Source organism: Filicampus tigris, chromosome 16, assembly GCF_054856515.1.
Source record: "Filicampus tigris isolate MCC_2025a chromosome 16, RoL_Ftig_1.0, whole genome shotgun sequence".
NCBI classification, from domain to species: domain Eukaryota; kingdom Metazoa; phylum Chordata; class Actinopteri; order Syngnathiformes; family Syngnathidae; genus Filicampus; species Filicampus tigris.
This window is the reverse complement of record NC_141232.1, coordinates 5,936,334-5,949,098: the sequence shown is the minus strand read 5'-3', so window position 1 is coordinate 5,949,098 and position 12,765 is coordinate 5,936,334. Positions and strand designations below refer to the sequence as shown.

At 42.3% G+C, this 12,765-nt stretch overlaps 2 protein-coding genes across 3 annotated transcripts in view; both read left to right on the top strand.

The window, feature by feature from the left end:
• The first annotated feature begins 1,239 nt into the window (after positions 1-1,239).
• On the top strand, positions 1,240-11,386 carry ccnf (cyclin F). The gene is made up of 17 exons (XM_086055232.1): positions 1,240-1,557; positions 2,479-2,630; positions 2,800-2,906; positions 2,979-3,046; positions 3,331-3,527; positions 4,029-4,082; positions 4,257-4,361; positions 4,504-4,581; positions 4,683-4,837; positions 4,923-5,087; positions 5,248-5,371; positions 6,054-6,231; positions 6,320-6,407; positions 7,485-7,584; positions 7,666-7,799; positions 8,664-8,839; positions 9,326-11,386. The coding sequence occupies exons 1-17, from the start codon at positions 1,545-1,547 to the stop codon at positions 9,820-9,822; spliced, it is 2,391 nt and encodes a 796-aa protein (XP_085911358.1). The 5' UTR covers positions 1,240-1,544; the 3' UTR covers positions 9,823-11,386.
• A 999-nt stretch (positions 11,387-12,385) lies between these two features.
• The window catches only part of abca3b (ATP-binding cassette, sub-family A (ABC1), member 3b), a 33,798-nt gene continuing 33,418 nt past the window's right edge, over positions 12,386-12,765 (top strand). For both annotated transcript variants that reach the window (XM_086055225.1, XM_086055222.1), the window contains exon 1: positions 12,386-12,649. The gene's annotated coding sequence lies outside the window, so the exon portion shown is untranslated. The remainder of the gene's footprint in view (positions 12,650-12,765) is intronic.

The following is a 12,765-nucleotide window of genomic DNA, read 5'->3' as shown; positions in this document are numbered from 1 at the left end:
CCATTTGCTGCCATTTGCTCACTTTGTTTTATTGAGTGTATTGGGGTGGTGTTTCCATGGAAACAGTGGTTACATCCACATTAAGAATGTCACAGCCTCTGCCCCAGCTGAGGTCACTTACCGAGTTACAAGACCTTTTGGATCACAGAACAGAGAATAACCTGTCAAACATAGATAATATTTCATTATCACAGTTCTATTGGCAGATAACCACATTGCTCTTGGACGGCATCGACATGACACGTAGTATTGAGTTATTTCTTCCTCAGATGTGGTTTTCTTTTCCGTCACATAATGCTTTCCCATGCATGTGGGGTTCAGTGATTAGCAAACTTATTCCACCAGGTATCACCTAAAATATTACTTAGCTCTCCAATCATGGCCAACATTAAAATAGAGCAGTGTACCAGGCCTAAGTGTTGATGAATTCTTAAATTTTCAATATATGTTTGGAAACCATTGGAATATTATACACTATTGAAAAATTGACACTGCGCTTAAATATAGGGGGGAAAACTGTACTTTAATATTTTTTTGTTCAAACTTCAGGGGATCAGGGGATGAGTTTTTCACATTATTTGTCTGGCACAGTTTTTAAATAGATTTTTCCTGTTATCTGTCCTTTAAATTAGTATTTTTTGCTCGTGTATAGGACATGTTATCAGTTTTGTCCTGATTCTCCAGTCAGAAAATAGCGTTGCAGCTGTGTCCAGTGATGCATTTTTTCTTTTCAGTATGAGCACTAATCGAATAAAAGAGGGTAAAATGTTTCTTGTTTTACCAGGTTGTCAAAAGAGGTATTCTATTTTCAACATCACTGCATTTAATTTCAGAGTGTACTTTTTTCTTTTGAATACAGGAGTTGAATAAGTACAACTATTTTACCAGGCTTTTTTATTCTTCATGTGATTTTTTCTTTTGAATAGACCTGTTTTAAAAAATAATAATAATAATATCGGACTTGCCGATTGTGTGTCTGTCTCTTTAAATGCCGTACCTTTAAATTGTACATTATTTCACGCAAATACGTATCCCACAATCCTCAGTCCGATCAGTCAATGGGCGTTTTCGATAATCAAGTTACCCAATAGAGTATCCTCGCTGGCGAGCGCGTACTTCGAATTGCAACCGTTTTATCCAATCGCGACGCGGTGTTTTGCAATTTATAAAACTCCAGCCAATAAAAGCGTTCTGGGCTACCGCCAGCCAATTGTAGCGGACTGAGACACGACCAATCCGATCAAATGCAGTGTTTAAACATTCGGCGCGGGCGGAGCTTAGCGAGCTTTGGGGCGTGCCTGGCAAGTAAGGACTCATGGTTGGATTTGAATTCGGCTACCAATTTCAAACATTAGTTATTAGTGTTGCTCCTACTTTGAACCTAGGGTGTAATTTGACGCCAAATTCCCCAAATTAGTTAGACATTTGCGTGTGTTTCGGTGTACAGAACACTTAGCTGACGTCGTCGTGAGGTTTAAACCGCTGCTTGTGTGCTGTGAAGTTCGCCGGTGGGATCACGATACTGTACATTGAGTACACTTGCAATGAAAGCCGGTGGTAAGGCATTTTTTATCTCTTAAATAACCTCTTGTGGATGTAAATGTAACTAATACTTGAGTGTATATTAATGATATTACCTTTGACCGAGTTAGCACTGTTAGCTCAACATACAGGCTAAATAGTGGATATTAACGCACTATTGGGCTCAGTATTTATGTAAAACATCTGTCCATCTGACCTATTAAGTGTTTAAATTATCGTAAAGTACATAACGAATGATGAACAGCGTGAAACTTCAGCCTGACTGTAAAGTTTTCACCACTTGAGCCGCAGGAGGGAAATTTGGGCGCTCACTTGCGTTGACTTGTTGAGCTCACCAGCAAGCTACTAATCCACTCTGCAGCCCCTTTAGGTTATTTTGTTTAAATAGTTTTTAAAGGTTAATTTCAGTATTGCATGTAATTAAAATTGGTGGTTTAATGAGATGACACAGTGGAATTTAAATGTGTCGACTGACGTGAATGTGACACATTGCTATGCACCATGTAACCAGGGGAATTCAATCCTGCTCCTCAAGGGCCGGTGTCCTGCCTGTTTTCCATCTCTTCCTGCTACAACACACCTGATTCAAATGATTATATAATCAGCAAAGTCTGCAGAAGCTGGATAACGATCCTGAACATTTGAATGTTGAATGTTGAATGTGTTGCAGCAGAGAGAGATGGAAACAGGATTGAAGACCCCTGGTGTAAACCTTTAGAACGGAAAAACTGAATGCTGCAGACACTATGAAAATTGTCTACAAAGTGAAAATTATGCAAAGACAACTAAAATATACAGTGACTAAATAACATTAATAATATCTACAATATTTGTGAATATGTATTTTACTGGTGTTTGCCAAGGCTATGCACCGACTACGTTTTGAAATAAAATCCAATAAAAATTCTGACTTTGCACTGCCTTTTTTGTCATCAGTCCACTGCCATTGCCCAAAATGCTACTCCGTTCCGGTTCGAAAGCGGGTCCGCCTGCGCATGCCAACCATCACCTTGCTGAGTCTGCCCAAGGAGGTCCTTCTTTGTGTGTTCCAGTGCCTCTCCGCTGAAGACCTGCTGTCTGTCAGGGCTGTGAGTCATTATCATCATCATCGTTATCCTCCTTTGACACACAATCGACAAGTCCATGCCACTTTTGGCAAGCACACGCTTTGCCCCGCCCCATCCCCCACATGTGTTCGGCTTGAGCATCTTTATTTTGTGCCGCTGCGATGACTAAATGAAGCTCTCTTGGTTGCAGGTTCACTCTCAGCTGCGTGACATTATTGACAACCACGCCAGTGTTTGGGCCCGGGCCAGCTTCAGAGATACTTGGCCCTCTCCTGAGAATTTATGGTTATTTGAAAGGTAAAAACTAAGATTTCAATAATTAGTTGACTTTTTTTCCCCTTCTTACCATAACAAATATTTCTTTCACAGAGCTGCGGAAAAGGGGAATTTTGAATCGGCCGTCAAGCTAGGGATCGCTTATTTGTACAACGAAGGACGTAAGTAAAATTTTCTCATTTACTGCAGAGCAAAGAGAAGTAAAGTGTCATCACAAAGCAAAAAATGGAACTCACTGTGGCTAGCTGCTCAGTACTAAGAGCAATAAAATGATGACAGTTAGGAAACATTACTTGAAACTACAAATAATGTTAAGATTTCATTGGAAAATTTGGACGTCGACCAGCGTCACGGTTCGGGTCTTGTTCGTCTTTTTGCGGTTCGACTGTAGCAGATTGAGACGTTGAGATTGCAGCTCACCCCGCGTCATTTTTCCCCGTAACAGCACTGCTGAGCGACGAGGGCCGCGCGGACGTGTGCGGGCGGAAAGCGTCGCACTTCTTCAGCCTCGCCGAGAGCCTGCGCTCCCCCGCCGCCGACCCTTTCAGCTGGCTGTTCATCAGGCCGCCCTGGTCGCCCACCGGCAGCTGCTGCAAGGCGGTCGTCTTTGAGCACCTCAAGGCCGAGTGCGACGACAACAAGGTGGGCTCCGGAAAGTATGCGGTCATTACGTTGTAGTCCGAGGTTTACGAATGTGAAACCCTGTAATGGCTGCCTAAGTGACTAAGAGTGTGTAGCTTTGTCAGCAGTTGTGTTGAATTTAAAATATATTGAGAAAGTATGGGGGGGAAAAAAAGGGACAGTTTATAGTACATCATGATAGATAAATATAAAAAAAAATTATTTAATTAAATACAATTATAATACACCATTTTTAATTTGAAAAATCTACTGTATTTAAAAATGTTATCTTAATTTTTTTACTGCTTTGCTTCGTCTGACTTTCCCACTTTAAACTCGCATACATAAACATACCGTACAATCTTTTTTGCTGTGCTTTTTGTGGATGTGTAACTCAACTGTTTAAGCCTGTTGTGTATCCTCTTTGTCTATTCTCTTTATTTTACATTCAGAACACTGTCAATAAAATTATATATATTTTTTTAAATGTGTTGCTAAGTTTCTCTTTCTTTAATTTCGCAGGAAAAGAAGGGTCCCTTGTTGCACTGCTTGGCGAGAGTGTTACAGCTATTTGAGGTGAGTCTCACCCAGTTCACTCTCTGTCCGGGCGTGGTCAGCACAGTTTCTATTAGCTCTCCCAATTAATTTAGATCAAATGGAGGCAAGACAATGCACTTCTAATTAAATCAGAATCTGTGATGAAGTGTTTGAATTTTGTGAGTGATACTCAATGCTCCGACCTTTTTCTAGGAGGATGACAAACATGCGGAAGCCATCTCCATGTTGGAAGAGTCTTCACGTTCAGGTTGTTTGCAGAGCTCCTATCTTGTATGGGAGCACAACCGCAAAGCTGCTGTGAGTTCAGCATTTTCACTATACCGACATTGAATTTTGGGGGTTTCACATGTGCTTGAAAAAAAAAAAAAACAGCCACATTTTGCATTGATTCTATTTTTATTTGATTTTTTTTTGGTCATTTTTCCATTGTGACTTGCAGATGTCAGATCCAGGCAGGTACCTCCAGTGCATTCGAACCCTCAGGGACTGCGCTGCAAGAGGATGCTGGGAGGCGCAGGTGTGTGCACTGGAATGTGTGTCCACTCCATGTGACTCATTTCAATTTTAATATCGTGTTTCTCTAAAATGTTTTTATTTTTTTTATAATAAAAATGGCAGTTCTCCCTGGCCAAAGTGTGCAGCAGCGGCAATCCACTGGGTTTGGAGGCGAAAGCCTGCTCAGACTTGGTGTCCCAACTTTTTAGCACATCACAGCAGGCAGAACAGCACGGCAATCACAGTATCCTCAGACGGGGCATTAAGGACACCATGAGGTAATGTCAAATCCTCCGCCGTAACGCTATCCAATCACTGGCTCCTCACTCCTAACTCTGTGTGATTATTCGTCTCACTCGTAAGGTACATTCTGGTGGACTGGCTGGTGGAGGTGACCACCATGAAGGACTTTTCCAGTCTGACACTGCACGTGACCGTGGGCTGCGTGGACCGCTACTTGGCGCTGCGCACCGTCCCCAAGGTTCGCCTTCAGCTGCTGGGGATCGCCTGCATGGTGGTTTGTACACGGTAAAAATGGCCGCTTGTCATTCGTTTTCAGGGTTTTTCTTGCTCAAGTTGAGGCAAGGGGGGAAGAAAAGCAGATTTTCTTTTAATTTTTTTACAATGATGAGCAGCTTTCAGCCAATTGATTGTTTGACACAAAATGGCTTTTTTTTCACCTTTGTAGCTACATCAGTAAGGATATTCTTACCATCAGAGAAGCGGTGTGGCTCACTGACAACACCTACAAGTATGAAGACCTGGTCCGAATGATGGGAGAGGTTGTGTCTGTGCTGGAAGGGAAGATTAGGGTGAGTCTAACCACCCAAAAAATTCCCCAAATAAAAGTAAATCACATTTTTCGAATGAAAAGTTGGCCACAGAATTGTTTTATGTGAAAAATATATACATTTCCATATTTTGAATTTTGTTTCAATTCAGATGATATAAATAAACATCTTTTGTTTTTCCGATTTAAAAAAATATAATGTGCCCAATGAAAAATGTCAATCTCAAAATAGTGTTGTTGCCTTTCATTTTTATCAGAAAGCCCCCCCAAAAGATTTTTATCTTATTGTTTAACATGTTGGTGTATGGCACTGTGTCGGGCCACCGCATAACTTTTATAAACGCTCGCGTGACCATTACAAATTTCATGAATAAATATGATCCAATGAACAGATTTTTGCTTTTTACGCAAAAACCACTTGCAGTAAATCGATCTAGTGATTTTACTGCCAATTAGCTGTTGTTCCGTTTCACATCATTGAGCATTATGTTCAAATTTGGCCCGATTTTCATTCCAAGTGTACCTCGCGTTAGATTATGCAGGTGTACCTAATGAATTGGCTGGCGAGTCTATAAACAATATGTTGTTTTTCATTGGTGCTACCAACAGTTTATTGTCACATTTAAAACCAGGTTCACATGTATAATTTGCCGATAACTACTCGGAACAAACTAATTTGAGTTATTCTGTGCGGTCCACCTTAGTGCCCCACACTTTTGGACTACGGCGAGGTGCTGCTGTCCCTCCTCCCCCTGGAGCGACGGACCACTCACCTCTTCAGCTACATCTGCGAGCTGTCCTTGCTCCACTCGGCCCTGGCGACGACGCCCGCTAAAATGGCCTGCGCCGTGCTGCTACTCACGAGAGCGCTGCATCACTACGGTAAAAGAGCAGCCACCCCGCCTGGACCAAAAAGCCACATTTGTCATTTTAATCATACGATTGATTCATTTTATTTTTATGTACGCAGCTCCCGTTTGGCCCAGTCAGTTGATGGACTACACCGGCTTCTCCAAGCAAGACCTCGCCGAGCTTGCTGTGCTGCTTTATGTCAAGTGGTAAGCCGCTCTCAATAAGCCCAATCACCAGCTATTGTGCAACTTCATGCACGGATGCTTTTCCCACCAGAGTCCTGGTTGATGTATGCCTTCTTTGTGCCATTCACTGGACCACTCTCTGGTTTCACTACAACCTATAATTTCTGTAGTTGCCGAGGAAACCGTCCGGGTTGATGGATTTTTATTTTGTTGTCGAAAAGTAGTCTAATTACATCTCTGCGGTAAAAGCACCGGTTGTAGGCCCAACTAAGCGCAGTTAATATACCTAAATGAAAGTCAAAATGTGGAGTTCAACCCATCGTCACGTCACAGGCGATAACTTTAAAGCGGAAGTCAACCCTAAATTTTTTTTTTTTTTTTTTTAGAATATGTTCTAAGCAGGCCCACTCGCTGAAACAAAGCATTCTGATGAATTTTTAGCCATCTCCGGGGGCAGCCATTTTGTCACTTATGTTGACTGAAAATAACATCACACACCCTGATGAGTTGACAGAAGTGACAAAATGGCCGCCCGCCGAGATGGCTAAAAACGGCCTTGTTTCAACTGAGTGAGCCTGCATAGAACATATTCTTGAAAAAAAATATGCTTGGGTCGACTCCCGCTTTAAATCTTGATTCTTCAACTTAATGAGCATCTAAAGCAGTGGTATACAACAGCTTGAGCATGGAACAAATTGAGTACGCTTTGAATGAATTTCTGGGGGAAATTGCCTTGAAATCAGTTAGCGTCACAGAGATCGACTTTAAGAGCTTCAACAACACTGCAATCCCTAATCTTGATGATGTGTTTTCCCTCCATCTTATATCAACTCATTGGTAACACTGAATAGTGTGAAATAATGACCATAATCAGCAATGTGCACATTCAACGAAACCTGACTGAGCTGTAAGTTTTCTCTAGTGGTCAAGAAAAGCAGAGGGCGATTAATCTGAAAACTAACATTGGTGGCGGGCGCATAACCGGTAGATGGGATGAAGAGGCCCCTTTGATTCCATGGTTGATGAGATTTGGTGTTTGTCCCAAAGAGTGCTTGAAAAGCAATTTCCATGGCTATTTTCTCCCATTTCCCCTCTCAGTTTCAGTCAAGATGCTCCCAGAGATTACAGACACGTGTCTCTCACTGGCGTCAAGCAGCGCTTTGAAGATGACATCTACCAGCACATCAGCAGGGAGAAAGTACGTGCACCTTTCCAGTCTCTTCTGCCTCCAAAAATGCCATCATTTTTGAACAGGGGTTAAAACAGTTTGCTTTCCAAGGTGATGGATTACAAGGAGCTGTGTCACATCCTTGAGATTCCTGAAGTGGAACCTCAGTTGGAGCCTCCCAGTCCCACTGGCCAACCAGCGGACATCCACGCCTTCCTCGCGTCGCCTTCTAGCACCAGTAAAAGGTAACGCACACAAATTCCCTTCGCAATGGAGCTGCATGATGTGAACGCACACCTTGAAAAATCCGTTTCTGTAAAAAATAAACTTCAAATATGATCTTAAATCAAATGTGGGGCAGCACGGTGAGCTAGTGGTTTGAATCTCTGCGGTTTGAATTGACTATATGAATATTTTTATGCTCTTTCTACATCTAAGATGGTGACGAAGCCCCGTCTTAGAGGAAAGAAGTAATTGGTGTCAAGAAAGTATTTTAAAGTGATACATTTTGACAGAGATCAGCGTTTTTGTATGTTTGGGAAGAGCTAAGTTTGGCCTGGGTTGTTAGGGGAAGTTATTGAGAGTCTTGTACATGTGCGTTTCCAGTGCATGTTTACCAAATTTCAATGCAGCACTGCTAATTTTGGCTTGGACGTTTTGCTAGAGGCACCGCACCCATGGGGGTGGCAAGGAACAATGTTAACATGAGTTGAGGAGCTTCAAAAAGTGCTGTACCGCCATTTTGTGGCATCTGTAAGCTAGGGAGGTATCAATCAGTCACCGATTTTTTTTTATTTTTTATTATTATTTTTTTTTGTAATTTGATTCTTGATTGAACTAGTTGTACAAACAGTAAGTGCATTTTCTGTAATATGTCCCTGTTACAGTACACACATTAAGACAGTGTGTGCAAAAGAAAGGGGGGGGGGGGGGAGAATGCATCAACATGACAAGTCCTCCTACTCCTGGCTTTGCTCATTTCGCTTGCATCCTTCAATTTCCCTCCCCTCATCCACAACAGACGTGAACTGTTTGCTCCAGAAGGTGTTTATTTGATCCATCTGTGAGGCAATCCGGTGACTCACCCTAACCTCTCATCTCCTCCCTAGGAGGCGCGATGACGACACGCAGGCCGACAGAGGTAGCCGAGTGACCACGCCCACTGCCGAGCTGTCCAATCAGGAGCAGAGGCTGCTCGGCGACATCCTGGACTGGAGTCTGGACACCTCCTCCTCCGGCTATGAGGGCGATCAAGAGGAGAGCGAGGGGGAGAAAGATGGAGACTGTGAGTCACGTGGGGATGGATTGGGAATTAGAATGGAGCTGGAACAGACGTGCCGATATTTCTCCACCTGTGTGTTTTACATGAAAGCGTAGAAGCTGTCCCCTCAGATCAGTGAACAGGCGAGACATTGCCTGCCTGGCAATGTGGAAATGTCATTTCAAACCAATATGACATGGAAGTCACTTAGAGCGAACATAGCAATTTCACACACTGATGCAGCGTCCCAAAGTCCGAAAATTCAATGCGCGACGACGTCAGCGTCTGGTTTGACGTATAAAACCGTTGTCCAACACAATAGGGGATGTGAGTATGGGGTGTAAACATGACGCCCCCCGCCCAACGGGGCTTGGGATTACTCGTGATGCGCCTGTGCCATTAGAGCATGACTCAGCAGTTCACTCGGACCATTTTGTTACTAGAGATCACTCATCACGTCCTCCGTCTAAACCCTGTGACTCACCCGCACGTCTTTTTTCTTTTTGACAGTTTCCGTCATATCCATCAAAATGGACGCCATCACGGGCGCGGCTCGCGAGAATTGCCGAGCGCTGTCCAGTGACGAAGACGGCTTCAGCGAAGCCGAAAGAGACCGGGCCCAGCGTCCGAAAGAGCTGGACGGACTTTTCTTCTCCACGGATCGTCACAGTTCGGGCTACTCGTCCGTGCAGAGTGTCAGCCCGACGTCTTCGTCCTGCTCCTCCTCCTCCTCCTCATCCTCTTCTCTTGTCCCGTGCTCGCTCAAAACTTTCCCCACTTCCCCCAACAAGGCCGCCTCGGCTCATTCCCAGCCGGGCTTCCGCCTTTTGGTCCCCATGCAAAGGCCCCGGGGCCACTCCAGCAAGCAAGTGAAGCGGAAGAACTCTGCGGCGCACAGCGGAGGTGAGGTGGGAAGGGAAGAAGAAGAAGAAGAAGAGGAGGAGGAAGAAGAGGAAGTGGAGGAAGATGAGCAGTATTCAGCCAACGTAGGCTTCCGGATTCTATAGACGGCGACAGTCAGGATATTTGGCTTTGGGTGACATTTCAGAATGAACATAAATGAAATATCAAATTCTCCTGTAAAGGTTATAGTGCATTTCAGGTTCATCATGAAATGTCACCCCAACCTGAGCTAGTTGTGAGTAGTGTATGTAAGAATGTCTTTTAATTGAGGGCAACCCCCCCCCCCCCAAAAAAAATCCCTATTTGGACCAAAGACATTAGCATTAAAATATATTATTTCGGGTGGGAGTCACAGGGAAATTCGCATTATAACAATAGCAATAATGGATAAATTGGTAAAAAGGGAAAACCAATAGAAACAATTTCATTGCACATTAAAAAACGAACGAACAGTATCTCAATGTGAAAAATCACTCAGCCTTGGAAGAAGATATAAAAGGGGTCACGACAGCTAGCGACATGACACCAATTTGTGCAACGGTCGCAATGTGACGTAGTCGATCAGTAACCTACGCTAAGGACGTAATAGTCATAATTGCAGTTAATATTTGAACGGAAAAGAAACATTCAAGGCCATGAATACAAAACAAATGAAAAACTAAGTGTAGCGAGAAGTGAGCTTGCATTCTTACACCTCAATGTTGGGACCATTGCAAACGGAGGGCCCCCTTGTGCTCGATATTTGATGTTGGTGTAGCTGTTTGGCCCATTCTGCAGAAAGGTTGAAAAAAAAAATGCGGTTTTATCTTTTTTTTTAATTCATTTTTTTATTTTTTATATCACTCACGACGCAAAATGTAACCTCTTGGCAGCACTGAATATCACACAGTATGTTTCGTTTTTTGTTTACAGGAAGAAAAAAAACATACTTCCCATAAACTAAAACCTCTGGTTGTCTATTATGGAACCACTGGCTTTCCTCAGGACTTTTTTTTTGTTTTTGTTGTTTTTACAATAACCTCAGTGGATGGTTGCAAACTGTGAAAAAACCCCTAACTTATGTTATTTTGGGTTTTGTCAGTTTTTCAAATGCACTGTCTGTCAAGCGCATTTTGTATTTGCCGAACCACTGAACGTGCCGTGTGCCAAAGGTACTGTTACCATTTTAGGTTTTAAAAAAAAAAAGGAAAACTGTGAATCTCAACTTGTGCCTTTCAGTAATCATTACAGCACACTAAAACAAGACACTGCCGAGGTCTCCACATTCACAATCGTATTTATTTTTCACATTTTGTTTTCCAAGTTGCCTTTTGTAATACTTTAGTCTGGCATTTTGTATTATTTTTTTTTGTCATCTCAGAAAGAATGGAAGTGGCTAATTATTTGATACTCAAATTTAACATGACTTCACAGCTGCGTTTCTGGGGAAAATAGAAGGTCCGACACCTTGAGGAAGTTCATGTTGATGCTATGGTGCTTGACTGAATATTCATATGATATCAGTATGAATATAATAGTTGGACTGGTTCTCCCTGTGTTTTCTTTGATGTACATAGTACTTGTATGAACAGTATGTGAAGAACAAGTGTGCCACTACTACTTGAAAATGTGTTTAAAAAAATAAGTGATTTACTTGAAAGTGTTTTTTAAATAAATCATGGATTGTGATATTTGTTCTTTGGACTTGATGCAGTAATTCATCAACACTTACAAATTAAATCACACATTTTATGTTATGGATTTATAAAGTGAAATAGACTGGCTTAGCCCTCGCTCGCCACTGGTCATGTAGCTAGCTACTATGTGAGAAGTAATAATTTACATTATATAACGAGTATCAAGTGAATAGTAAAATACAAATGCCGGGTGGGAAACCTATAAAATGTGTATACCCCGACCCTCGCATTCAAATGCCTGTTCTTTTCTGAAAAAAAAAAAAAGGAAATTTCTTTCACCATTGATTTCATCTTTAACCTGTATAACAAAAAGCCTACTAGGACAGCTGGACTTTATTTGGAATGAATCAGAAGCATTTGGTATGGTGGCAGGTATTTTATGACTCCCATTTAACATGAATTTGAATGTCATTGGTTCATTCTGAACGCAGCCACATCCCCATTTATAAAAGTCTGTGCACACTTGTACAACAACATCATCTGTTTTTATTTCCCAGATCGTGAAGATAATCTTAGAGTTCACATTGGTTTACGCATCCAGGTTTTGTCAGTTCAGTCGTGAGTATCCTGTTAGAATTCAGCTCACGTTTTTTTTTCTTTCACAGCAAGAGCAAGTTAATATTTTTGTGCAGTTATTTATGTAGTGCCAAGTTATCAAGACGTGTAGAATTTATAATTGATACCCCCCCCTCTCCATTTACTTTTACTCTTGTACTTTACTTAAGTAATTTTCAGTCTGTCCTTTATTGCGTCAGTTACTTTTCTGTATTTTTGCAGGGGTATTTGTACAGGGGGAGTACTTTTACACCTTTGATATGAAGTGACATACTGTCCAATAAATAGTGTTTTACGGGTCCTCTTTTTACCACAACAGTAAATTGAGTCGCTTACATCGGGTACCTCGCAAACAACCAATCCGTGCACTAGGTTGCAGCGCTTAAATCACGTGACGCCGGAGCTCCACAGTGATCACGTGGTGCGTTTTGTTGACTATTCCGCTGTTATTTGGCGATGTATCCGCGAGCTCGCCGACTCTCGGGAGCTAGTGCGCTGTCATCGCCTCGCTAGCAGTCTGGCAGGCTCAGAGGGCGAAATCCGGTGTTGGGGGACTGCGAAATCTATTACCGCAGCTCCGTAAATAACAAAGACGAAAGCCCCATGGTGATGTTTTTATTCTTATCAAATTAAGTCGACGGGGGAACTGAAAAGGGGCTGCAAGACTGTGAAGTTCACCTGCTAAATCAACGATACTGAGGTAATTTCACCGTTTGCTCGTATAACATGCCAATAATTTATGTAGGAGAATGTTTTTACAGGGAAAAGACGCGAGACAGTATGTAATTCGGTGAATCTATTATCGATGACCCTCAG